At 37.3% G+C, this 27,467-nt stretch overlaps 1 protein-coding gene across 1 annotated transcript in view; it reads right to left on the bottom strand.

Moving 5' to 3' along the window:
* clmna (calmin a) overlaps positions 1 to 22,028 on the bottom strand; it is a 28,016-nt gene extending 5,988 nt beyond the window's left edge. Inside the window, exons 1-9 of the mRNA XM_082143145.1 lie at positions 21,605 to 22,028; positions 6,466 to 6,527; positions 4,633 to 4,728; positions 4,460 to 4,543; positions 4,273 to 4,365; positions 3,124 to 3,317; positions 2,849 to 3,042; positions 2,222 to 2,304; positions 139 to 2,142 (exon numbers count right to left, since the gene is read on the bottom strand). Of these exons, the coding sequence (XP_081999271.1) occupies positions 139 to 2,142; positions 2,222 to 2,304; positions 2,849 to 3,042; positions 3,124 to 3,317; positions 4,273 to 4,365; positions 4,460 to 4,543; positions 4,633 to 4,728; positions 6,466 to 6,527; positions 21,605 to 21,689 (2,895 nt within the window). The 5' untranslated portion in view covers positions 21,690 to 22,028. The remainder of the gene's footprint in view (positions 1 to 138; positions 2,143 to 2,221; positions 2,305 to 2,848; positions 3,043 to 3,123; positions 3,318 to 4,272; positions 4,366 to 4,459; positions 4,544 to 4,632; positions 4,729 to 6,465; positions 6,528 to 21,604) is intronic.
* Positions 22,029 to 27,467: the final 5,439 nt, after the last annotated feature.

Consider the following 27,467-nt stretch of genomic DNA (forward strand, 5'->3'; position numbering starts at 1 on the left):
CTCAAGTGAACTACATTTGGAAAAGGAGGTCATGACCCTAAAACAGCTCATATGCTGATACCTTCTGTTTGTAGGTCAGTCTGTGCATTAAACTGAGCCTGTTTTCTAGGCTAAAGGAAAGTGAGAATGAAAAATAACCTTTCTCGACTTAAATCCCTTGCCGTGTTCCTCTGAAGTGTCTTCGGTGTCCGTATCCGATTCGGTAAGTGAACGTTTAGGAGGTGCCGGCTGGAGCGGAGTCATGCTGAGAGACAGACGTAGCTCTGTGGGACGTTTTTCAAGGTACCCACGGACACCAATAATGGGCTCTGAGTCCTCACAGAAGGTTTCCGCTTCAATTGGTGACTCGAAGCTGGAAACTTCTAGACGCTGTCGCTGGGTTGAAGTAGACTCGTCTTCTCCATCGTGGTTGGTGGAATCAGAAAGAGGCACCACAATGGCTTCAGTGACAGATTTCAGAACGCCATATTGAGAGTCTTCTACTGATACAGGCCTGTTTTCCTTGGCCCCTCCAGGCTCCGTATTGTCTGAAACCTGAGCTTGGCTTTCACCATTTGTATTGTGGGAAAACTCAGTCCTCCTTATGCCGTCTGACCCACTTTCCATGTTGCTCTTACCTATAATAAGCAGATCTTCATGAATACCTTTACTCTCTCTTGGCTCATTCTTGAGATCACTTACAGATCCGTTTAATTCATTGTTCTGTTCCCTTGGATTGTCCTCAAAGTTTCCACCTGCTTCTGATTTACTGAAATGTCTCGAGTCTGAATTACAGTCCCTCTCAGTTGAGTTTAAATGGAACAGACAATCGTCACCCTGTTCGCTTGATTCAGCCGAGCTCTTCGCAACTGAACATCCACACATGTAACACACCTGATCTTCATTAGGAACCTCAACTTCTGTTTGGCTCTGGTCCGAGACAGGTTCTTCCAGGTTGTCAAATATCACATCCTTCACCTTAATTTCTGAAACACTTACTTGTTCCCCATCATGGAGGTCACTACTATCGTAGTTGGTTTCAGAATGACCATTTTCAAGATCATTTTTGCCTGGTTCCTCTGTTGGTTCTTCAGCCAGATCAGTGCACAGTTTAATATCCTCTTCACTTCCTGATATAGAAACCCTCTCAAACTGCAAAACTGGACATTCCGGCTCACTGTCATATTCAATCATGAAAGGCTTCTCCTCAGGTCCATCTGTCAATTCAAAAGCATTCCTCTGCAAAGCTTCTGTATTGGAAGACTCTACATTGTCCTGAAAAGATTCAGATTCCAGATTTCCACTCACTTCTTCATCAACAGTGGAAGTAAGTGGTCTCTCATCCTCAGGTTGAGCTGGCATGGCTTCCTTGTTATCCTGAAAGTATCCTGAGTCACTTTCCAAACATGAAAGATCATTAAAAGATGGCTTGACTGGTTCCTGGTGCTCCAAAGGATTGGTTTCGGTTTGTTCTAAACATCCTGAATCTGATTTATTCCTCATGTTGTCGCTGGGCAAATGATAAGCAGATTGTTCTTCTTTCAGATCTAAGATATATTTGAAAGCATTGTCCTCCTCAGATGGCGCAGTGGATTTGGCATGTAAACTATCCATGGAGCCGAGGGAATAGTTTCCCTCATCTATGAAAAGCTCACGGTCCAAATGATTCTCCGGCATGCTCTCTGGTGAAAATGGTGACCCTAAATCTGAGGTCACTTCAACAGTACCAGCTGTACCGCTTTCGCTTATAGGATCCTCATTGATCCGGTGAGAGTTAGTAGTCTCGCTAAGTACTTCACTCCACGAGTCGGGCGAGTTGACAGCAGAATCCGAGAACGAAGGTTGCGGAGAGCTTGTGGTGGACAGGTCTTTATTCAAGTCCAATGGGTGATAAAGGGGCTTGTCATTTGCAGGACTGGGACTTGAACCCATTGATGACCTTTCACTGGTCCATGGTCTGTCCTCAGGGGTCTGGGGTAGGACTGGAGAGGTGATCTGCTCACGATCTTCAGACACCGAGGAGATGAAGATCTTGGGTGGTGGCTGAACCAAGTCTCTCTTGACCGTATAAGACTCCCGTTTTCTCTGAACCCCATTCCGAACAGGAGGTTCGTTCATACGAGCACTGGCTTTACTTCTTTCCAGAATAACTGACGTTTCATCCTGGAGAAAACAAAGCACATTTAGTTGAGATGTATGAGACTTATTGTATATTGATGCTGTAATTCACTGACGTTCCTACCTCCTCAATTCCAGGAAAGTGCTCCAAAAACTGGGACACATAGGTCATTATGGACTGTTCATCAGGGGGATTCAACATTACATCTGAGGAAAGACTTTTTTAGTTCAACTCTGCTAATGTATTTCAATAGCTGCTGTATATTAAAACAAATCAAAGATATGACAAATGCCCTCAAGACCTCTGAAATGTAGCTGAAATACATTGTGTTACATTAGTAATTAATCGCTTAATTAATTTATGAATGTCTTTGCATTATGTCAAACCAATTGACATATATTTTACATTTACATTTATTAATTTAGCAGAAATTCAATAAAATCTAAAATTATATAATAATATATAATTTAAATATGTATAAATATAAAATATAGAGAAATGTATACGCGTTAATAATGTGTAAACATTTTTATATTATATATAATTTTATATCATATTTTTAAAGGAAATTAATACTTTTATTCAGCAAGGATGCATTAAATTGATCCAAAAAAAAGTGACTGATGCAAAGTTCGCAATATTACTGTTTTTACTGTATTTTGATCAAATAAATGCAGATTTTCAAAAACTTTTGAACAGTAGTGTACATTTTTGGGGCCACTAAATATTAACCGACTCTTTAATATTTACCCTCAGGTTCTAGGAGTCTTGGGATGCCAAGACTGTAGTGTGCTGTTCTAAATGCTTCCTCAATGTTCTCTCTGGCCGTTCGGAGCAAAGCCCTCCTCATATCCACCAGACTGGGGTCAATGGACTTTATCACAGCAAGGAAAGCCAAACCACTTGTCCAGCTCTTTCCAAAGTTCTGTACAGCAACTCCATATCTGGAAGAACAAAGTAGCAAGCGATGCTTTGAAATCTGGCATAAAATCACTAAAATCACTGGTCACTAAAATCTCTCTTACTTTCTAGTGCGTCTCTGGACCCAGTGCAAGAGGGTCTTGATTGCCTTCCCATGACCTCTTGGTGCAATGGTGGGCTTTCTCTCATCTGAGGGTGTGCTGGAATGCGAAGTGTCCGAATCAGAGCTGGTGGGTATGGAGGACAGGCTGGAGGAGGAGGGGAACTGGCTCGTAATGTTCCCTGTGAGTTCCTTGATCTGTAATACAAACAGCTCATTACTGAACGAGTAGATGACAACCATTGGCTCAGCGTGGTGGCCGTTCCTATCATGCTGCTCAGGAAACTCTTCGGTCCTATCTAAACACTGATTAGGCATGAGTGATAAGAGTTGTCATGTCTCAAAGACAAGATAAGATTAGTTCACATTTTGGACCCTAATCCAACCAGAATCAGAAGGATATCATAAGCAATCGTTGGTACAGTCAGACCTCATCGTTTCCCACAGCCACTTTAAAGGGATACTCCACTTTTTTTGGATATAGGCTCATTTTACAACTCCCCCAGAGTTAAACAGTTGAGTTTTACCGTTTTCGAATCCATTCAGCCGATCTCCGGGTCTAGACAAACTTAGTCCCGGTCACGTTGGAAGTTACCGAGCTGGGGACTATTTTCAGGCGCAGCGTCATATCATTGCACGCCTGCTGCACCCATTGTACGGCAGCAAAGTTTCTTGATTATTACGCAGGAATGAGAGTATAGTTCCTAGCCATATCAGCCTAGAAAATCGCAACTTTTCATTTTCCGTCGGTCTTAGTACACGATGTAACTACAGAAGTGTCAAGTTTTAAATAGGAAAAATATCGAAACTCTTTGGTCATTTTTTTTGAGAGAGATGCTAATGGTCCTTTCCGATTCAATGATCTATGCTAAGCTATGCTAAAAGTGGTACCGCCAGACCCGGAGTTCAGCTGAATGGATTCGAAAACGGTAAGACTCAACTGTTTAACTCTGGGGGAGTTGTAAAATGAGCCTATTTCCAAAAAAGTGGAGTATCCCTTTAAGCCACATAGAAAAGACTCTTGAGTCACAAATAACCCACTGATTAGCTATTTTCCCCAACTAAATTCAATAAAATGTGGACTAATCCAAATGTAAAAGCATAAAGATGTAGAAATAAAGAAACACAAAGGGAGAAAACAAGATTATGCTACCTGGAAAAACAGTATGATATTCCAGATAAGCCCAAGCACAATGGATGGATTGCCATCTGCAATATCCGTTGCGTCGATGCTGACTAATTTCACCTAAAACCAGACACATTTATCACAGTTTCAGGAAAAACATTCAGGGTATTTTATTTGTTATTTGTGAGGGTGTGTAACCTTAAACAATACTTACGTTTCTTTCTTCCAGAAATGTCAATACCTTGGCGATGTTATTGAGCCTAAAAATACGATGCGAGGATGGCTTAAACCCATGCAGCTGAAAGATCAAAGGTCAGCGTTTTCTTAGCCGTTTGTGGGAACAGATGAAGTACAATGATTCCGAAAATCGACTGAAATGATTCTCACCAGTTTGCATCCTGAGAGTTCTTCAAGTAGAGCCATCAGAAGCTTCCCGTCCTGGACATCACGAAACAGATCCCGCACCTCCAAACGAGGGTTACACTGCACAGCAAAAAAAACATGCAGTTCAGTATCTAAACTATACAAAAGATAATATTTCTGTCATATTCTTTTATCTTATGTATCTTTTTTAAACATTTGATCTACATTAAAAAAAACATTTATTTGTTGTGTTTTTGTCTTTTTTTTATACTTTAGTCATATGTGAATGTTTGAGAATACGGAATACCAACATCATGTTCTTGTTTTGCACAGCAGTACAATGACTATAAAGTCTTTTGATCCTTTGAATAAAATACAGATCTCATATAAGAGAAGAACTTCAGAGAAAAATATATTTCAAAATAAAAATAATACTATGAAAAACAATTTAAATGTCAAATAACAAATTCAAATGTTGACATGTGCTGGTTAATTTCACTGAATCTAAAAAGAAAAGAAAAAAAAAGCTGACATCCCACTATTCTTCAATAATAACATTTCTCAGAAGAATAAAAAGGATATGATGGAACAACAGTGGAAACTGGAGGGTTAAAGGTGAAATTTTCCACAAAAACAGAACAGACAAAGTGTAATTGTCCGATGGTGGGTCGAAGTTTTGAGAAGAAGCCAAAACTCAGGGGCACAGAATAGAGCGACATTGTGCATGAAAACAAAGGATTCATCGCTGAGTGTTTTCAGTCAGTATTATGAGGCTCTGAAGAACGGCAGCATTACAATCTATAAGCTGTCTACAACACAAGAAGAGCCGCGGAGGACTGCCAGAGAAAACAAAAGAGAAGGCCTAAACGAGTTGTGTTCAATGACTAATGCCTTATGCAAATGTATGTGTGTGTGTTTTGTGTCTGTCTCGCCATTTCTGGTAGGGAAAATATGATAGTGAAAGTGGGTGAAGAGAGCATCAGAAGAGTAAGGGCCAGATTTACTAAACAGGGCAAATTAGCGTGGGAGCACAATTCCAAAAAAGCGCAGATGGGAATGGAAAGTTCTACGTGTGATCTACTGACGACGCACAAATTAAAGAACACAGGTTCTTCGCAGCCGGATCATTTCCATGATGACCAACGGATTGTACCAAGAGCAGCGCAAATTAGCATCTGGTTTAGAAGTGCTTTTTTTGCCCGTTAAATAATGCCAAGAATACCAGTAAACTGACTAGCGCAAACCTTAGTAAATCACCTTGCATGATTCATTTAAACACTCTCCTCCCATAAATTTGACATATGAATGGGAAACTCCTACAAATGCATATGCAATAAGGTCAGCCGCAAAAATAACTGTGTCCATGACTTTTATGCACAAATTTTACACTGCGTGTCTCAAGTAAATCCTGATAGTAGTTTTTTAACGCCAAAAGAGGGGGGTAGCGCTGGCGCAAGCTGTTAGTAAATCTGGCCCTAAAAATCAAAACATGAAAATGTTTTAACTGATGAAAGTAATATATATATATATATATACACACACATATACAACACAATTGAGTAAATAAATTAAAAAAATTCATCCCCAAAAAAACATTTCCTCAGCCCTGATATTCTTCTTACAACTCAGGTTAATGTTTCAACCTCATGCATAATTAATGCTAAGAAATTACAATTTCAATTTCCTTCATTAATAATTCAGCAGAGAAAAGGAGGTATACATTTCCTGTTTGTAGTAAGGCTACATGTTACCACCACAAAGACGCCTCGATCCGTGCACAAGGAGGATAATCTGAACATCTGAAGTCTATAAACTCCATCTACTGGGTTCATAGGATCCAAATAAATTCCTACTGACCTTCTCTAGATGTAGATTCATCCATCTTGTGAATGTCCTTTTCTGCACCACCTCCCTCTCAACTGGAAGAGAAACAAAAACAACAGCGACACGTCAACGGAGGTAAATGCTGCACGGAGATGAAACGGCAAGAAGTTGCTTCATCTAAAACAGCAGCTCCATGTCATTAATCACATGTAGCCTGAAGCAATTGCTCACTTGTGAGCACGCCATGGCAACAAAGGCCAAACAGCACACAATAATTATAGTCAATGTGGAATGACCAGTGACCATAAACGGCAAACATCCACTGAGCTGTTTTATTTAATGAGCAGCCAATGGCAACTTTGCTTGCTTTTGCATTAATACGCTAAGAATCCACATACACTTGTAGAAACATCATTAATACCTAAATGTTTTACACTTTGCTTTAGAATAAACATTAAAATGCAAAGAGCAAAGCAAAACTATGCGTTTGAAAGGGTCTGGGCTAGTAAAAAACTACCATCATTGTGCTCTTGAGCAATGGACTTCATGTGGGTTCATATGCAGTTTCACTGATTAAACTTAATATGCTCAAAACATCATGAAATGTCTTAAACTCTTTTGTGTGTGTGTGTGTGTGTGTGTGTGTGTGTGTGTAAAGATAAACTGTGTATGCAAAATCCATATTGACACACCTACATCTTTGCCTTTCATCCCAATTACACTTTGCATGTAAACTGCTTTATTCAGGGTATCTGCAGGTATTTAAAATCAAATTTGAAGCTTTTTAAGACCTAATTTTTTATTTTTTATATTCTAACATTTACCGTACCATCATGTCATTCTAAACACGCAAGACTTTAGTTCATTTTCGAAACAAATACAAATATTTTAATGAAATCGGAAGAATTTTGGTCCCTCTACTGACAGTTTACGACTACCACTTTGATGCTTCAAAAAATTCATAAAGAGATCGTAAAACTAATCCATATGGATTGAGCGGTTCAGATCAAATTTTCTGAAGAGACACGATCACTTTATATGATGAACAGATTGAATTCAGGCTTTTATTCACATTAATCAGATATGGTAAATGGAAGCTCAAGCATGCTTGCTTGACATGCGAGAACCAATGAGGTTCATTCTTGTGTTACGCAGCACGTTTGAGTTTCTGCGAGAACCAATGAGGCTCATTCTCATGTTACGCAGCACGTTTGAGCTTCTAAAAAAAACAATGAGGTTCATTCTCGTGACACGCAGCACGTTTGAGCTTCCGCAAGAACCAATGAGGTTCATAAATTAATTTTTTTTTTAAATCAAAGAATTAGTTCTGTAACTGATGCTTTATCTTATGCTTCTTATGTTGCCACAGAGAATGGTGGGGAATGTAGTTCATCACACAAGTCATACAAACCAGCTGAGTGGCATTTTCTGTCAAGCTTTATCATTATTCTTCATCAACAGAACAAAAACCTGTTCAAAATGACCAATGACCAATAAAAACGTGCTTCTAATGTGAAAAAGGTAGATATGGTACTAAGTGGTGACTCTTTTACTTCATGTTTGGGAGGAAAGGTCAGATGTTTCTTTGGACCTCGTGTACACGCTTTGAAATAAAAGACATCTGGCCTAGAGAGATGGTGGTGGTTGGGGAGCCTCCCATGAGACTGTGCTTGATTACATGATCCGTCAGGAAAAGCGTCTACACAGTCTACCTCATGATGAATGCTTTCTTCTCAAGTTTTCTTTTCCTCAGCCGGCGGCTCATTTGGATTTTATAGGTGTACAGTACACACACAAGGAATGGGAAGATCCTGATGGGGATGTCACTGGAGGCATGGCTTTCCTCATTTATATTTAGTGCCAAAACATAAAGAGGCTCCATTTGCTGGAATCAATAACTGTGGTCTAAATGCCATGATGGAATAATGACCCAACAGTCTAACAGGAAGTCTAGGCATGTCGCCACATACAAAGAGCTCAACAGCACAATAGTGCACATTCAGAGAGTGGCCAAGTTAAAACCATTTTTGTGACAACACATTTAATAAGACCATAAATGCTTCACAGCAGAGCGCTTTCTTAATAAAAATCATTTTGGCAGATAATTCATCATTCAATGTTAGGGTAATGTGACCGCTGTTAAATGTCTCCTTGAATTCAGCTAGTGCTAAATTACGTCAACTAAAACACTTTACATGTATGTCTACGTTTTCCATGTGACTACATATTATTTAATTAAAATAAAACCACCCCCATGTTTAAACATGTAATGCATAGTTTAATGAAACAGAGTTTCCTGGCTTCCAACAGCTCGTTCTTTCTGGTCGGCCCTAAAAAAGAGCTAATCCTTGCAAAGGATTCTTGTTACTAATGGCTGCTCTTGCATTACCAAGCCCAGTATGACATGCTGGGGGGTGGTAAAGTTTCGATCACCTACAGCGCTTTAGATGTTTTTTCAAACCCAAAGATAAATGGAGTCTGTTCACACTAAAATATGCTATTTTTATTGGTTGGTCTGTGGTCTACGCATCCTCCAATTATCTATTAATTTATGTTTAATTTAGTTAAATGTACAATATGATGAGTCAATAATTAATAAATGGCTGATATTTAAATCCTGTACTACTTTGACTAAATACATTTTAAATCTAACACTCCAAAACTTTAACGCTAAAAACGAATATTGGAATAATATTATAATGTACAGTGTGAACATGGATATTCATTTTGAAATGAACTAAATATCACATTAAGCATTATTCAATTGTGAGCATTTGATAATGACTAAATTCTTCTAAACGTAAAAATAGATGAAAAATGCACATGAACAAATAAATACACAATACTGAACGATAGTGATAAATGTTTTTAAAAAAATTCAGCCAAAAAGGTAAAATAAATACCTTATTTTGTTTTGTGTGAACGGTTTCTACAATATTAGATGATACACATTTGTGTAATGCATAAAATCATAAAAAAGATATGAAACTAGATAATAACTTTGATCTTTAGTGAAGCAATATCAATTTTACAGTACTACAAAAACAATCCCTTTGTTGAAATCACAAAGACCATTAACACGCCAGCCTCCATTTCTTTTTCCCTGCCAAAGGACCTATAAAGCATTTCAGGCCCGGGGCCCCAGCCAAGAACACAGTCCTCTCCATCTTTCTGCACAGACCATGTCTGTTTAATGAGGGGGCCGTCTTCCAGCTCCAAAGAGCCAGCGCTCAAACAAAACAGGACAGCTTTGAGCTCTCAAGTGTGACAGACGGGCCTGAACTCTGTGTGTCTGAAGGTTCAACATGAGCAGAGCTGGAACCTTTCATGAGAATGTCTTTGTTAGGACTGTAGTTTGTTATGCTGTGGTCAGCAGTTCTGTTTGTATTTACAGCATAAATACAGCATGTAAACTGATTAATCTTAAGATTTTTTCCCCCATGTTTTGCATTATGGTAATGTCAACTAATATTTCCTTAACTGTCATAAAAAAATAATGTCACATTGCAAAAAACAATAAATGGACTTCAAAATATGCTTCATTTTCTTTGTGCAAAAATAATCATATATTTCTTTCTTTAGTTTTTGGTGAGAATTATGAGCCAGATATTTTTTCGAATGGTTTTGAGAGATCCACCCATAAAAATTATGAAAACAAATGAAGTATTTCCAACACTTACTTCTTTTGAAGTTATCATAAGTTATCATATCAAAAATATAAGTATCTGTGTTGCATATAAGATTAAGATCCCTTTATGGTTAATTTAAAACTTAAATGTTATGTTTAACAACAACAAATTGTTATTTTAATAAATTTTATTAATTGTTAACACAATGACTGCGCTTTCATTCTCTGTTATTTATTTATTTAAAGCTGCAGTCTGTAGTTTTTCCTCTTTGTCGCCATCTCTGTTCGAAATCTGCAATTACAGTTATTCGCGGAATTATCAACTTTAGGTGGGTTGTGCCTCGGCACGGCACAGCGCGGATGAATCCAGTGTTTTGAGGAGAATGTGCGGCTGTCCGTCATCGCGCCGGTGTGGATGCTGGCATTCAGAATCACAGATTCTACTTTTTTGAAGTATGACCAACTTAAGAATTTTCACCGGAAAATGTCGTCTGAACAAGTAACTAAGGGGAAAAAAAGCACTGCAGTAAATCGCGCTGATTAAATCTAACGATCGCTTATCATATCACGTCAAACCGTGCAAATTATACTTTGTTCTCAAATTGTTAATGTTAACAACATCAGCATTGCGTGACTACATTTAATGCCCTTCCGATATTTATCCTTGTTTTCGCATGGGCCCGGTTGCAGTCTCTTTTTTTCCGTAGCCACGCTGAAGTCCGAAGTCTTTTGCATTTTACAACGGGTGAATCTCCAGTTGTCACTGGTGATTGTCGTTTGAACCTTTCTGGATCCGCCATCAAATTGATAAGTTTAATTATATCAAGTGCTGTAAGAAAAGGCTATAAATCTCCACCTCCAACATCCTCACATGCAATATAGCTTACTAGCCGAGACTCCTTCTTTATGTGTACAGATGTGACGTAATGACGCAAAGACATGCTCGAATTTCCCGTGGAAATCCACCAGTACCACTGGAATTAAAAACATTATTACAAGCTTACCGTTTAGAATCGAGCTAAGGTAAGCAGATATTTTTGAACACTGGCTGGTTATGTACTTGCTCAAACATTTATTTTGGATAATTTTTAACCCAAAAAAGTTACGGACTACAGCTTTAAGGTTTTATTTGTATAGGGACAGATACAATAAACATAGATAAAACTGTGACAACAGCCATTCAATGCGTGTTTCATAGTGCTTGTAGCTAAACTAATTTGCAACACTTGTCCCCTGTGCATTAAGTATTTGAAGTTTAATGATGAAAGCAACAGTTAATCCTCACAAGGGTCTTTTGCAAAACTGAAATTATTGCTTTTACTGCAAAAATGTAAGTAAACATTGATTTTTTTTTATAGAAATTGATTTTTCAAAGTGCCATCACTGATGGAGATTCTCTGTGTGAAGACTCAACTAATCAATAATAAAATCGTTAATGAATAAACTGACTAATCAATAATGAAGCAGTCGTTCTCATTATTGTATCCATTTTATAAACAATTTAATCGTTTAGTTGTTGCAACCCTCAATGTTATTGTATTATGTCAAGGGCTTAATGAATTTAAAACATGACGGCTTTAAGTTTTATTCATATGCCAAGTATTAGCTGATTTGCAATAATTTTGCCTAACAAAGCAAACTCTGGTCTATTTTCAGTTCCCAGGCTCCACATATAACTAAATATTACATGGCACAGACACATTTTCAGTTGGTCCAACGTCTACATTGTGAGATCCACAGAAGTTCACTTCAGATGACTTTATGCTACGATGACTGTACATGCTCTTTAAAATAATAATCCATAGTAAATCAATCAAGAAACAACAAAGCAAAGATATGGGCATGCGTCCATGAAAGCAATGTTTTGTCCAAACAGAATGACATAATTCTTCTGGTGAAATGCAAATTCTGTGGAAGAACCGTCTCTCTGATATACAATTATCTCTTAAGACCTCAGATTTGCAGAATATGATCAAATTCAGAGTCAAATGCAAATAATTCAAAACCAACAGAATCACATAAGTTATCACAAATCAGTTACCGGATTCATTATTGTTCAGGACTCTTTACTCTTTCAGTCACCTGATAAATACACAGACTCTGAATCATGTGACTCTTATTTGCTTAACATGCAAAGAATGGTTTTGCCAAGTGAGATCATCCAGCAGGAAACCAACCATTCTTATCACCTGCATTGTGAACTTTTAACAGGAGAGTTTCCCATATATAGTAGGAGAGGGGAATAAAATAGAAACCACTAGTCACTTATGTAGTCATGAAAAGGGCTTCCAAAAGCACAACATTAGAGTTTGATTGATGGTGCAAACAAGGAGGTCTATAAACTGTCACCCTTCCCATTCATCTCAATGGAAGTTGATTGGCTGGTGCAGGATCAGAATTAGAAATCTGTTGTATAAACAGTTCTCCTTTTCTGTGAAGCCTGGGGTAAAAAATCTGGGTGTTGTTTTTGATGATGTTTTGAAATTTGACAAAGAGATAAATACAGTTGTCAAATCATGTTTCTTTCAGCATCGACTACTAGCAAAAGTCAATCCTATTCTGTCAAGTAAAAATTTAGAAAAAGTAATTCATGCCTATATTACTATATTACACCCAAAATACTGTATTTTGGGATTAGCCAGTCAGCTCTATCAGATAGTTCAAAATGTTGCTGCAAGACTTGTACCTAGTACTAAAAAACAGGACCACATTACAGCGGTTTTACGTTTTTTTGCACTGGTTGCCAGTGCGTTAGAGTACATTTCTAAATTTCTCTTTTAGAGTTTACATTTTTAAACATTTAGGCTCCTTCTTACTTTTCGGATTTACTGATTGAACATCGTCCAGCTTTGTCTCTCCGGTCGTCCAACCAGAGATTGTTGTGCATCCCGAAGTCAAAGCTGAAATGTAGGGGTGACCTCACCTTTTCGGTAGCAGCCCCCTGTGGAATCTTCAGTAGTAGATCTCCACCATCACTATCTGTTTTTAACTTAAAAACATATTTTTGATTTGCCATTATCAATAAGGAAGTTTTATTGCAATGTATTTTAGTAATGATATTGTTTTGTCTTAGTGTTCTGTTTTTATTGTGCAGCACATTGGTCAACCCTGGTTGTGTTTAATGGCGCTATATTGAGATTGACATTGATATAAACAGCTGTTGAGGAGTCAGTGGAATGACCGGCATATATTGGGTAACATTGAAGCACTGTGAGAAAAACAATCCAGACAGCATGGTTTCAAATCACATTTTACCAGGCATGTAGGTAGAATTTGCTTGAATTTGCTTATTTGGGTAGCCTACCAAATTAAAGGTGAGCTTAAAGGCATATCTAAAATTAAAAATGCCAATTGCAATGAAATTTTTGCAAAAACATATAAAATGTAAATCCATTGGCTGGATCAGCATTGTCCCCATATTGGCTTCTTTATAATATTTAAAATTGTACAAAATGTGATGGCACTGTGATTGGGTGGCCATGAATGACAACTTATCTGTCTGCATTTTGTTGTCCATTCTTTCCAGTTCACATTTATTAAACACTATACTACAGTCAAAAGAATGTCTTGTGAAATGTATTGGGGGGGGGGGGGGGGGGGGGGGGACTATTTACAAGCTTAAATAGTCAAAAACTGTACTGTATTCATTTAAAAGATGGCACAATGGATAATGTCACCAAGTCGTGCTTCAGTTATTCTAAAACTCTGAAAGCAGCCATTGTGAGCATGTCAATGTTTTCCGTTTAAATAAATACATTTAGATACGCTTCTGTCTCAATCGTGAGTGGGCTACACAGAGACCTGCTGCCCTTGTAGATGGAGAACTCAGCTTTATTGGAAAGCACTATATGTTTAGGTCACATTTCATCACATTCAAGATATATTTTGCATAAAGAAATAAAGTTGACTTTTAGAACTGTTTTTGCTTTGTACCTTTCTGCTCATGCTGATTAAATAGATTTTCCACCCAAATTCTCATTACCGGAACACATCCAAGTGTTTTTTATCTTTTAAGGTTTGTAATAAGGTCTGTAATTAAAAATGATAGAGATAAGGTTTTTTTGCATTATGGTAATGACAAACTAATATGTCCTTAAAAGCACATAAGTGTTGCCGTTACAGGTCGCATATTCAAAACAATAACAAAAGCGTAGCTAGATGACTCTGTGAAGGAGCAAGAAATGATGGGATTTGTCATCTTAACCTCCACTGTTGATGGAAATCAATCTGACGGGACTCACAAACCAGGTTCATGAATGAACGCTTGATCACATGATTTTATTTCATTCTAATTAATTAGCCGCAAGTAACGTAATGTTTAATGCTAAATTACTACTCATACAAGTCACTTTATTTGTCGAATTAAAAGGTGGGGTAACGCAGTGCAGTTTTACGCGTTATCTTTGGCGACAGATCCTGCTGCAAACGATAACGAATTGTCCATGGCGACTGCGAAACAACAACAGAGTGGCGTACTAGACGCTACAACTAGTACTTCCGCATTTTTTCATGAGACTCACTGTGTTGCCATGGTTTCTACGGCAGTAAAAACCGAGGATAACACGGACATTACGTCATTGACAAGGCGACGCAAAGAAGAGGGCCGTTACACTGGTTAAAATTGCGAACTTCTCTGGATTTAAACATTGTTGGAAACATTTGGGATAATGCAAGTACACAAGTGAACAAAATATATAACACTGTGCTAGAGGTTTTGGGATATTTTAAAGGGATGGTTCGGAGTAAAATCAACCTAGTGTCCTTTGCACCATGACCTCGAGCCAAACACCCCCCCAGAAGCCTTTTTTCCCTTGGTCGAACATTATTAAAGTTAGAGCTTATTTAGAGATATCAGCCGAATGGCTTAGTGCAGGCGCTAACGGATCCAAGGTTGTATCTCGTAAATTACCCCACTAATAATGCACGGAATAGTACCAAACTTCTACAGTAGTACAAATAGGTTCTGTACTCATAAAACGAGGCATTGGAAAGTTTGTAAGTACATCGGGAGTTTATTTAAATAACACTTGCCTGATGGCTGATGCTACCGCTAACGTGGTCATCGAGGTCACTTCTGTGATTTGGATCGAGGTCATGGTGCAAAGCACCCTAGGTTGATTTTAATCCGAACCATCCCTTTATTGCAAAAATCTTACATATTGTGCCTTTAATTGACATGAAAATTGTCACAAATTACAATGCAAAACCTCTAAATGGTCCTAAAAAGGCTTCATTTTCTTTGTGAGGTTCACCAATAAAAAGTATTTTGCAGCACTTACTCCCAGATAAAAGAGGAGAACACTGAAGCATTTACACGCTTATAAAGGGATTAAATGTCACAATTATATTTTTTTAGAGGCTTACGGATTTACAAGGTGAACAGCACTTTTCACATCAAACGAATCGTACGCATGTCACCGGAGAGGGAATGAGGGAACTAGTCAAGCTGTGCAATGTCAAGAGAAAAGAGCTCCCCTCCAATCACAGATATGCAGAATGTACAAAGAGATGAAAATACTGGGTGAATGAAGAACAGCACAAACATCTTTTTTGTAAAAACTTATTTTGAAAAACATATTTTAATGGCACACAGCCTATGTGTACAATCAAAAAAGTTGTATTATCTCAGTTTTGTAACCCTGGAGCATTAGTTCTGAATATCAGCAGAAGGGGTGTTATTGTTGGACAATGGCTATTATCTGTCAGCCGAAAGAATTTAATTAATCCCTTCGCAAAAACTCTACTTGACACCAAGAGACTCTTATGCAAGAGCAATTAGAGCTTGTTTCTCTCCCTAAGCAAGTTGCAGTGAACAATGTAAAACTAACAATATTTCAAAACTGTCATGGGAAAAAACCCTTCGACTCTTGACGGTTTGTGTATCATGAGCCATAGCAATCCAACAATATTCTGTTTTAGAGACAAAAGATGGATGTGTTATGACAAACAATGCCATTCATTTAAGTCCAAGTCATTACACCATTTGCTTTAGAATAAGACTTTTATCATCTTTCTATCAAGATGACTGGCTAATCAGGAAAACCAGGCTGTTTAGACAATGAGACTACTTATAAAACTGACAGAAGAACACTGATACTATTCATCTTTCATCACCAGAGGTCTGTGCCAGCCGCCAGAAACACACGCAACTAATAAAACAACTTTCTTGATGTTATCATTACCTAAAATAGAAGAAAAAAAAAAGTTCAGTAACCATCAGAAAAGGCACAAGTCAACAAAAGTGAAATGAATCTAAATCAAATTTCAAGTATTACATTTTTCTTTTTGGGCAGCAAGTATAAAAATAAAAGTTGACATGAAAAAAATGTGTTGCTTTCCCATGCAAAACTCACCTCCATAATGCAAAACGGAGTTGCTATACAGTTGCTAATGTGTGTAAACACTGGTGACTTTCTTTCTTCTTTGGAACATTATTTTGAGAAATGTCTTCTTTTTTCAAATACAATGATAGTCAATGGACAATGTTTTAGACAAGCTAAATGCCAAAGTTTTGTACCATGACTTAAGAAAACCAGATGTGAACAATATAGTGATTATTTCATTGGCAACCATCACTAATAAATTGCACACTGTCTCCATTATATAATCAATATGAAAATCTAAACTCATGCTGTATACAAGAAATACTTACAAACAGCACACTATAAACATCTTATAAGCAGAGCTTGATTAAAGTAATCCTTGATTTTCAGATTCCCCAGTAACTGGCCTGGAAACTATAGAGTTAACCAAGCTTACATAATTTCTCAGCTGCAGAGGTTTCTAGCACTCAGCTGAATCCTCCTTACATGCAGCCTATGTCAGGCAGGCCAGTCGCTCATGCGTGCAGGAGAAAGTGCCGGCTAAATATAGATAATGATACACCTATACAGCACGGCTCTCCTCCACCGATGATGTGGCTCTAGATGTTCCAGAGCCAAACAGAATCCCTGCAGATCTAAAAAGGAGGGTCATGGGAAATACCAGCGACTTCCCATGGTTTCCGAGTTCCTTTCTGCACTATAATAACTTCTATCTGAGACTCTTCAGGTAATTCCAAGAACATAACTATGCTTGAAGTAGATAAACAACAGGGAAAGCACGTTTCAAAAAGTGAATTACCTTTAAAGGGATAGTTCACCTAGAAATGTTCATTCTGTCATCATTTACTCACCCTCAAGTTGTTTCAAACCTGTATGAATTTCTTTCTTCTGCTGAACACAAAAGAAGATATTTTGAAGAATGCCGGTAAACAAAAAGTTGATGGACCCCATTGACTTCCATAGTGTTTTTCCCCCATACTATGAGAGTCAATGGGGTCCATCAACTGTCTGTTTGGTTACACATATTTTTCTAAATATCTTCTTTTGTGTCCAGCAGAAGAAAGAAATTCATACAGGTCTGGAACAACTTGAGGGTGAGGTCTTGAAGGGGTAGTTAATCCAAAAATGTAAATGTTGGTATAGATATTCATATCTGTTCCATGAAGAAAATAAGTTTGGAAGAGTAAATGATGAGGGTGAGTAAACGATCCCTTTAACCAAACAACATGCCACACAACAGGAATTAACTACTTAGATTTCATCATTTCATCGTGTTCTCTGCATAAACAGGGAACAGAAGGGAAGACTTTTAAGTGAGGCTAAATTTGTGCTGAGTGGATATCGGAGTAGCTTCAGCTGCCCGAGGAAAATTACAGATAAAAACAGGAGAATAACGGAAAAGACAGGGAGATAGTGTTCTGATTTCCAGACATTCTGCAAACTCAGTCTTCTACCCTACGGTCAACTCTTCTTGAAAAGCCTTCTAATGTAGACCAGCGTTTCCTAAAAAAAAAAGTGCCTAAAAAGTATGCAAGTGTGCATGTGAAACAGGGAGGGAGGGAGGGGGTACTTGAGCAATTTCTCATTCAACACTTCATATGAAAATATGTCCTGCTTGACAACTCATCCAATGAGAGTCCAGTATATTCGCACTGATCTCTACTTTATTGCACTTTTTCTACTCTAGTGCGCACTGGCTCTGTTTCAGCACTTCAGAACGCTTCAGCAGATGTCCGACTCTTATATGTACTAAATATTGCTATCATCAGCAGCGCTCTGCTTTGTGGCAAGTTTATCACCATTTTAGAGGATTTTTAGACCTTTATGATAAAAAGCAAAGTTTGAAATCGAACCCTGAATACAAACAGATGCTTTCCTTGTAGCATAAGCTTCAGTCTTCCTGCTTTATCCAGTCTAAATAAGGGGAAAAGCACTCACAAAAATCTAAAACATTGGCATTTGTAATAATACGTAATGTGTGCATAACTTGATTATGTTTCTATTATTCATTACATTTAGTATTTTAACAGTGTTGTTCAACAAAAGCAAATTGTTACTTGCTTTTGATACTTTGTTTGAACCAATTATTATTATCTCACTGTTATTAAACATGTTTGAAGTAATTTAAAAGTCTATTTTATTATTGCACAAAAAAACGGATTACTCGATTAATCGTCAAAATAATCGACTAATTACTCGAATTATTACTCGAATATTATTGCTAAAACAATAATAAGTGACAGACAGCCCTAGATTAGTCAAAACATTTCAAAATACACTCGTCCTGCATTGTTGTGCATTTTACTTTCCAGTCATATATTTTGTCATTAAAGATTTCATGAAATAGTGTTAAAATATTGTCTTGTGAACCCAATATTGTGTAACGTCTCGTAAGCTAAGTGTATCTTCCCAGTTCCCACCACTAATAAAATGTAACTTGTACAAAAAAAGAAAAAAGCCACTAGCCACAGTGGCTGGTGAGAAAAAAAAGTTAATGTAAGCCCTGATACTAGGAATTGAGAAACGTATATTCAATATAGTTATTTTATTTCGTTTTAGGCCTCATATTTTGTTAGTGAAGATATCAACTAGAAGAATACAAGAAAAATATTTGTTTCGCTCTCATAACACAGTGCACAGATGTCAAAATAATCCTCAAAGTGATATGGCAATCATGAAAAAGAGTGAATATACCACAATGAACTACTCTGTATCAACAATAAAAAATGTATTTCTCAAGTTGTCACCATATATTGTATAGTGGAACATGTGTGCATGCATAGATATGGATTTTGCCTCCTTTTCAAAACAAACCTGCAGCAGACATGCACTGAGATCAGTCTGCATCCCAAATTATCTAGAAGCTCTCAAGGGCCTGCAGAATATTGCATTGAAATTCCAGATGTCCAATGCAGAGGGCATTGCTCTTTCAATGAAGACAAGATATTATGTAATCTGCTTCCAGCATCTGTTTTCTGCAATGCTTCATTTATATTCTCCAGTAATTTCTCTGCTACTAAGCCCTATATACATCCTAAATCCAAGCCACATTACATCCTAAATCCTATTGCAATGAACAGCACTAGGGCACAGAAGCAGCCTAGAGGGCTTATATTCAATTTGAAAGTTTTCAGAGAGCTACTTTACAGGCCCTAATGTTCATTCTCTCACTTCTTGACATGTATTTAGTCATTCATAGTCATGAAACCTGCAATACTAAACACATATAACAGCCTGAAATGCCACCGGCCAACACTGAGCAGCGATTAACGGCGCACATTAAAGTAATTGATGGCAAAGCCGAGAACATGCACTGCACAATCAGTGATGTGTAAAACTCCTGCTCATTAAATCAATTCTTTCCAGGGCAACGATTTATTCTTGTTTATGCGTCAAATAAGTTGGACCGAAGGCTGCTCTGCAGGTGAACACTCACATGCAGACTATCTTCAGATAACTGTTGCTTCCCTTATCTAGAAAGTTGTCTCTAAAAAAGAAAAAAAAAGGGCGAAATTCATTCAGTCTTTTTCAGTGACCCACTGGTTCTGCATCATGACCAACAGATTTAGTAATTCAGTCAGGATGATTGCTTGGTTGTCTGAACTTCTCAAATGTATAGGGGTCTTCTATCAGCTGTCAAGTTATTAATCATACAAAGTACTATCATAATAATAATAACTATGGCAAGCCACCGTAACATTTATTCCTTGAAACTAACTACTTGTTACTCATACTTATTTTATATACTTATTTAACAATAGAAATGATCCAACAGTGACTAGAATATTTTTCAATTTTACAAGTCCATATTAATACTAACATCTCACTAGTATTTTATGCTTGTGCACAAGTACATATTTTCAAAAATTGACTAGATGGTGGGTTGCCTGAAAAAGAAGTTGTAATCTGTCTTATTTCAAAGTCAGACAGTTAATAACAAACAACAAGTAAAGATTACTTCAAAAACAACATCTCAACATACAAAAGAACATTCTAAAAAGAAAAAAAAATATGATCTTACTTTTCCCAAAAGCCAATTCAATATTGTAAAGAATTTCTCCATATAATTGAATGGTGTTTCTTTTTGTTACTAATATAATAAATGGGTAAAAGAGCAACTCAATTTAACTGACTCAATCAAAAAATAACAGTCAAAAGCATTGCTTTTCAAAATAGACTCCATTTGATAGCGTACACGAGGCAGTTATGCATTCTAGAAAGTTTCATCTTTTCCAGGGTCTGAGCTATTTTTCTCCAGAAGTTATGACCGATAAAAATGCCTCTGTACGTATTTTAAATTAAAGTGGAAGCTATCTCATAATGCCTTTACACTGTATTTTGTTGTTGTTGTTCCATCTCTTTCATTTAGTTTCATTTTGTGAAACAACCTTGTGGAACAACTAGGGATGTAACAATATATTGTGTCACAATATATAGCGATAAAAAATTGCAACAATATGTAGCCTATTGTGGATAGTGACAATCTGTATTGTGTATAAAGTTCACCCAAAATGAACATTTCTGTGTGAGAAAAAAGTTAAAGTTTACAGAGTTTCAGTTTCAGTACTAAATTAAACTACTAGGCTTATATATTGTTGAACATAATATATAATAATTCAATGGGGGGATATTTGTGGTTCCTGATAATGCTACTGTGTTGCATTGGCAATGGCTGCTGTTGCTAGTGTCACTGGAAATCACCAGCTATCATTGAAAATGAATATCTGAAAAATGTCACTGCAAATCGCTGACAATGCCCCATAACAGCTAAAGCACAGTGCTAATTGAAGTACCCCTGCTAAATATATCTAAACTACTTAAACTTGTATAAGAAAATAATTAGTTGAACTCACTATTTAAATTAATTGCCCATTCATTGTATCTAAGCAGCCTACTGAATAGTTAGCCTATTAGTGAGACTGAAAAATATAAACAGTCACTAGGCTACTAAATAAATTATAAGCTAATACTAAGAAAACAGGTATGAGTAACAAAAATAGATACAGCACGTTAAGGAATGCATGTTAAATTGGCTTGCCATAATGGAACACTAAAGCGCAACGCTGTTATATCTGTATTTGTTACATGTAAATGTAGGCTATCTCTTTTTCAAAGCGAGAGGTGAATGGAGACATTGGATCAACTCCAGTTACTTCAATACCAATGTTCGTGTCTTCGTGATCATACTCTTTTACCCATCCCATGCCTCCAGCACTCTTACCTTGCAGATTCTGCACTCGGATGTCGCTGATCTGCCCGATCAATTCCTCCCGTTCAAACCAATCATCCCACTCGTGTCCCGCCATCTGGATCAAACAGCGAGTTGCTCGTTATATGAGGCTCTCGTCCTGTGATTTCGGTAGATTTCTCTCTTATAAAGTGCCCTGTGTGGCGGGTGGCCAGGCGGTGGCCATGAGTGGAGTTTGTGGGGGTTTCAGGGGTCTGTATCCGAAGAGATGCTGGTTTTCGGCTCCCGCATTGCTCCAGTAAAGTTACTTTAATTCCTCGTGACGCACAGGAAAGTCTCTCCAGCGCAGCTTGGAGGAGGAAAATAAGAGGGAAATGTGTGAGGAATAACCACCTGGTTAATGTTTGCAGGATTCTCTGTCTGTGCACGCCCACACTACCTCTGATACTCTGATGGCTCTGTCTCTCTCTCTCTCTCTCTCTCTCTCTTTCTCTGTCTCATGTTTGATTCTTGAACGAATCATTGTTTTGAACTGATTCTTTTTCCCCCAGCCGAACCGAGTGACGAAGCGAAGGCCAAACTGATGTTTAAATCAATATATGATTCTCTTTCAGACAGGGCTTAAATTAAGCCAGGGTTAAGTCTTAGTTCAATCATGGCATTTAAATAGCTTTTATAAACGTGCCTTGGAAAAAAACATTACTGGTGTGCATCTTGGAACAAAACAATGGCAGTGACACATTTGAAGATATGTCTGTACAAGTTGCTTTCAGTTACGACAGCTCAAACATGTATTTTAGTCTAGGACTAGGTTTAAGACTTGTCTGTGAAACTGGAGAATTATGAGTTAATATCTAAATATATTGAGAATTTCAAAATAATAGAAAGCTTTTATCATAATTATGAGTAGCTTATGCCATCATATTAAGGAACGTTTGTAATTATTTAGAAATAATTATCATACAATAATGACTTAAGATTTATGATATTGAGAAATTGTCTCTGATTGTTTGTAGGCCTATGTCGTAATATTTGAAACTTTTTATGTATTTCCAATTATTATTTTTATTTAGCCAACAACTTTTAGGTTTCCTTTTTATTTTTTATTAAGGAATCAATTGAAAGTTACATTGTTGAAGATTGCAACATACATTGACAATAAACAAGTAAAGATTACTTCAAAATACAATATTAACACAAAATAAACATTCAGAAAAGAAAGAAAGAAAGAAAGAAAGAAAGAAAGAATAGTTATGTTTCTTGTTTCCAAGAAGCAAATTCAAGATCCATAATATTTAGGAGTGTATAGACATTAGACCTACATTGTAAATAATATCTCTATTAAATTTAGGCCTTGTTACTGTTTCATTAAAAAAAAAAAAAATTATAAGCATTGTGTCTCAATTTTTAGAAAAAAAAATTATAGAAGGTGGCACTCAAAGAAATACACTTAGCCTAGCCTATTGATACAAATTCACTTTTAAGCATAAAGTAATATGCATAAATGATATTAAGTTCAGATGCTCATACTTGTTTGCAGAAACAGGTGTGTAAAAACATGTTGTGCATCTAAAATATTACTATGAGATCTAAGCCATTATGAGAATCACTTGTAATAATATATAATTATTGTGTTTCAATCAAACCTTTCTAATCAAATGACGCGCGAAGACTTTTGTCGCTACTTTTGAAAGAAGACTCAATATAACAGGTGAATCAGTCGTGGGATTCGGTTCATTTGAACGGACCGTCAGAATGAATCATTTCACTAAAACGAATTGGACTTCCCAGATCTGCTCGCTCTCTCTCTCTCTCTCTCAGTGACGAAAGACATCTTGGAGGAATCGAGCCTGTGTGCAGGGTTGTGCAAATGTTAAGCACAAGTCGTTCGTATGTGGCTTCGCTGCATATGTTTTACTCAATGACCGAGCTAAATCTGCTTCATGTGATGTGAAAATCACCTACCCACCCCCATCTCGCGTGCGTGCACATATCCGACTATAAAAGTGAGCTGTAAATTAAACAGCCTGTAATGGACAACCATCTATCATCGTTCGTGACCACTCCTGCAGTGCTTTTCTAATGACACAAACAAATATGTAGGCCTATTATATCAGTATAGGCTACTGCACAAGTCAATCTGATAAGAAAGAAGAATAGTCGAGGTAAAGGTTATCGATTAACCTAAGCCTCGGTAAACTGGTTAGCCTACTACAAAAAGCAGTTGCTTGAACTACTAGGTTTTATCTCGATATGTTCTGAATTTAATCTTTCACGAACACTAGTGCACATGAGATTACTGATATATAACCCAGTGAAGCAGATTCTTAATCAGCTAACATTTTCTTATGATTCTCAACTCCAAACTCTTATCACTAGACAAGTCCTGACCGTGACCAAAATCAGGCTACTGTTTGCAAAAAACACATTATGATTATACGTACTATAGCCTATACTGTAGCCTAATATTTTACAATGAATGTTTAGTTCAATAGTAGTTTTTTTAAATACAAAGTGAAAGCTTAAATGTGTCTTAAGTCTGTAGTGTTTCATGTAGCACCCTGATAGAACACATACATCACAGAGACGTCTATTTGATGTCTACATTTAAATCTGTAATGTGTCTATAAGACGTTTCCTGTTGGATGTTAAATAGACATTTTGAAAATGTCTTTTAGATGTTTATGATTTAGAATGTATAAAACTGCTTTTCCTAAGGCCTTTATCAGATGTTTTTACACAGCAGAAATTTTCCAAATAAAGCGCTCTTTAGCAGACATCTTAGAGACGTACGTGTGCTATCTTGGTGAATAGAGTGCTGTTGCTAACTGCCTTGTGCATAAGAGAGATATGAGCAAGAGGTACAGTAACAGCTCTGTTGTTTCTGCATTTCAATGATTATGATGACATATGTCTCCAAGGGTCAGTTATGCAGAATATTCATAAAGATCGATGGACAGCAGCATTCACCCACCCTCTCTTCCAGGCAGAGGCGGCTGTTGTGTAACAGGGAAAAAGATGAGAAGTAAAAACCGCCCACAAACAGAAGCTGGAACAAAACATTTCATCCAAAGATCTTTGTCCTTAGCATTGTAATGCAATAGGCATTTGATTTGTTGAACTACGATACTGTCTGAGACATTCCATGTTTCCTGCAAATGAAATAAAATAGTTTGTAATCTTTAGGACTGTATGGATAATATTACTCGTTTGTGTTTCAAATATATCTCACCTTGTAATAACCACACAAGAATGCTGTGCAATTCACGCCAAGCCATGTTGAGGCTCAGGTTAAATTACAGCAGCCTGAGGGCTTCACGGTAGGTATGATGCGGTTGCAGACAGTCAATCTCTTGGAAAACAATGGCAAGTTGAAATAGGGGACATGAACTGAAGTTATAGGGGCTTTGGTGAATTAACTTTAATGCACCACTGGAACTCAATTATGAAGCTTAACAGACTATAAAACCAACTACATCTGAGATCATTAAACAATCCTTTGATTTACAATGATAGTGTTGGGGGATTTTCTTTCTTTGTATTTCACTGGTCTATTTATGTAATATGTAAGTATTTGTATGTGTCCAAATTAAACTCTACATAAACTTGACTGTTCAGAAATGTGACAGCTGCGTCCGAAAACTGATAAATGCTGCCTTCGGAGGACGCATTTCAAGGTCAGAAGGCATCAAGGCACGTCCAAATGCAATGTTAGTTTCACTTCATGTCTCCTGAGATACCTTCATCTGATCGATTTTTGAAGGCAGCAATGTATCATTTGCTGCCTTTGATATCCCACAATCCTGTGCTTTCCATTCTGTGACAGTTGAGCTAGAAAAATAAAGACGCCATGTCTGAAAGTTGTAGCTGACTGTCAGTTTGTGTGTAAATGTAAATTTTTTATCAATGTTTTTCACTTATGTCATTTCTAGCGAGAAGTTAGGCTACTATTGTAGTCATTAAATATTCAGTTTCGTGAGGAACCTTTGTGCGCAAAAACTGCCTGCAAAGTCATTGCGTGCAGCGAGGCAACAAGTCAGCTGCCTACGTTTTCGGATGCAGCCACAAGCTCAAGATATTTTCACTTTTTCTTATAAAATACATCAGTAATACTCTCTTGTGATTTTTTTAAAGCTTTCACCTGTCTTGTAAAAGGCGGATGCTAACAAGTTGCTAAAAAAGGCTACAGAGGTTGTCGTGGACATTAAAGTCGCCGTGAACCGGAAGTTACAAACGACTTTTCTCCAGTGTTGTGACGTATTTCCAAGTGAAACAGAATATTGAACAGAGGGCAGGGTTTTACTTTAGCGCTCCTCCTCTCCATCTCTGCTCATAGCAGACTAACGGTTTGAGGGGAGTGGTTTAGCGTTTTCAAGCCGTCAAACTGACGTCATCAGAAAAGGAACGCCATTCCAGACCGGAAGTAACTTTTCAGATTTTGATTAAAGATTACCACGGCAAACAATTTTTTCTGTGTATTAACTTGCACGGATTAATTGTTCACCTCAAGACTAGTAATATGCGCTAACAAAGTAAATAGGGGGAGTTTTGATTTCATGTCGACTTTAAACGTAATTAGCCGAACAGGTAAACTCATCTACTCACTAATTGGATTTCACGGCCTCATTGTGTTTATAATCACACTCTTGAAAACAATTCTAACTTTAACTTTCTGGGAAAATGTTTTTAAACAAAGACTGGGGGGCCGTTTACATGACACCATTTTCAACTAAAACGTTTTGGCCGTTCATTTACATGACGATGGCATTTTGGGGCCCTGAAAATGCAAACTTTTGAAAACGGGTTTCAAAGTGCAAGATTTTGAAAATGGTGACATTATGCGCATGCCTATAATGTGTTCAGTCTATAGGCATGTAGTGTTTCTTCACAAAGTGCCATCGCCAACTACTGGCCTGCTACGCAAATGCAGCGTTTTTAGTCGTTTTCGCAAATCCTTGTGAACAGGGATTTTTTTTCTTCTATGTTGTTGTCTGTATGCAAAAACTTCTGTTTTTAGTACATCGTTACCCTGAAAGAGTTGTCGGAAGCTTAGCGATGGTAACATTAAAGTCATGCAACCGTGGGGTTGTTCATACGCTTCAAAATTCATAAAAGTTGTGTTCACAGTCCTTCTTTTTTGCAATAATCCAAAAGCCAATAGAAAAAAAACCTATTGGGTTTTTGTCGAGGGATCCAAAGTGATGCTAATTTACAGGTTGGCCTACAACTATACATCCTACACCACTCTAAATGTTCATAATCGTTTATAGTCGTAAATGTTTATTTTGTTTTTTATTCTTACCTGAATAAAATACAATAAAAAACGTTTAAATGTATCTCTATCGCCCCCTTGAGTTTTAGGGTTTAACTATTTTAGCAACGATTTGTACAATGTGATCTGTACGAAATTAAATTTTTTTTGAAAAATTAAGAATGAAGGTCCACCCTAACCGAACTGTCAGTGTGGCTTAAGCAAATTATGCGAAAACATACAAATGAGATTCTACGAATTAGCCACCAATTCGCAAAACAATTATGAATTGCCATAGGGAGTGTGTTGTTGTGGGTATTGTAGGATTAATGTTTGCTGTATTGATCAGTATTGGAAACAATTATTTTAAAACCTCAAGGGGAGGAAAGTCACTGAGCTTTGAATTTTGATTAATACTGACACCAAATAAATCTATTTTTTAATTTAGGCAGAGATTCTGCAGCTAGACTTGACACTCACCTAATTTGAATGTGGGCCACAGCTGTTTTGTGTATCTTGTGCATTGACCCGAGGCTCTGATGTGATGCCACTAGTTGCTGCTGTAGCACTGATTGGATTTATTTTTTCTGCTTTACAGAGCAAGTGCTGCTAATGCTGCCAACACACTGGTGCCGACCATCTGTC

This window comes from Leuciscus leuciscus (assembly GCF_965113295.1).
Source record: "Leuciscus leuciscus genome assembly, chromosome: 17".
NCBI classification, from domain to species: Eukaryota; Metazoa; Chordata; class Actinopteri; order Cypriniformes; family Leuciscidae; genus Leuciscus; species Leuciscus leuciscus.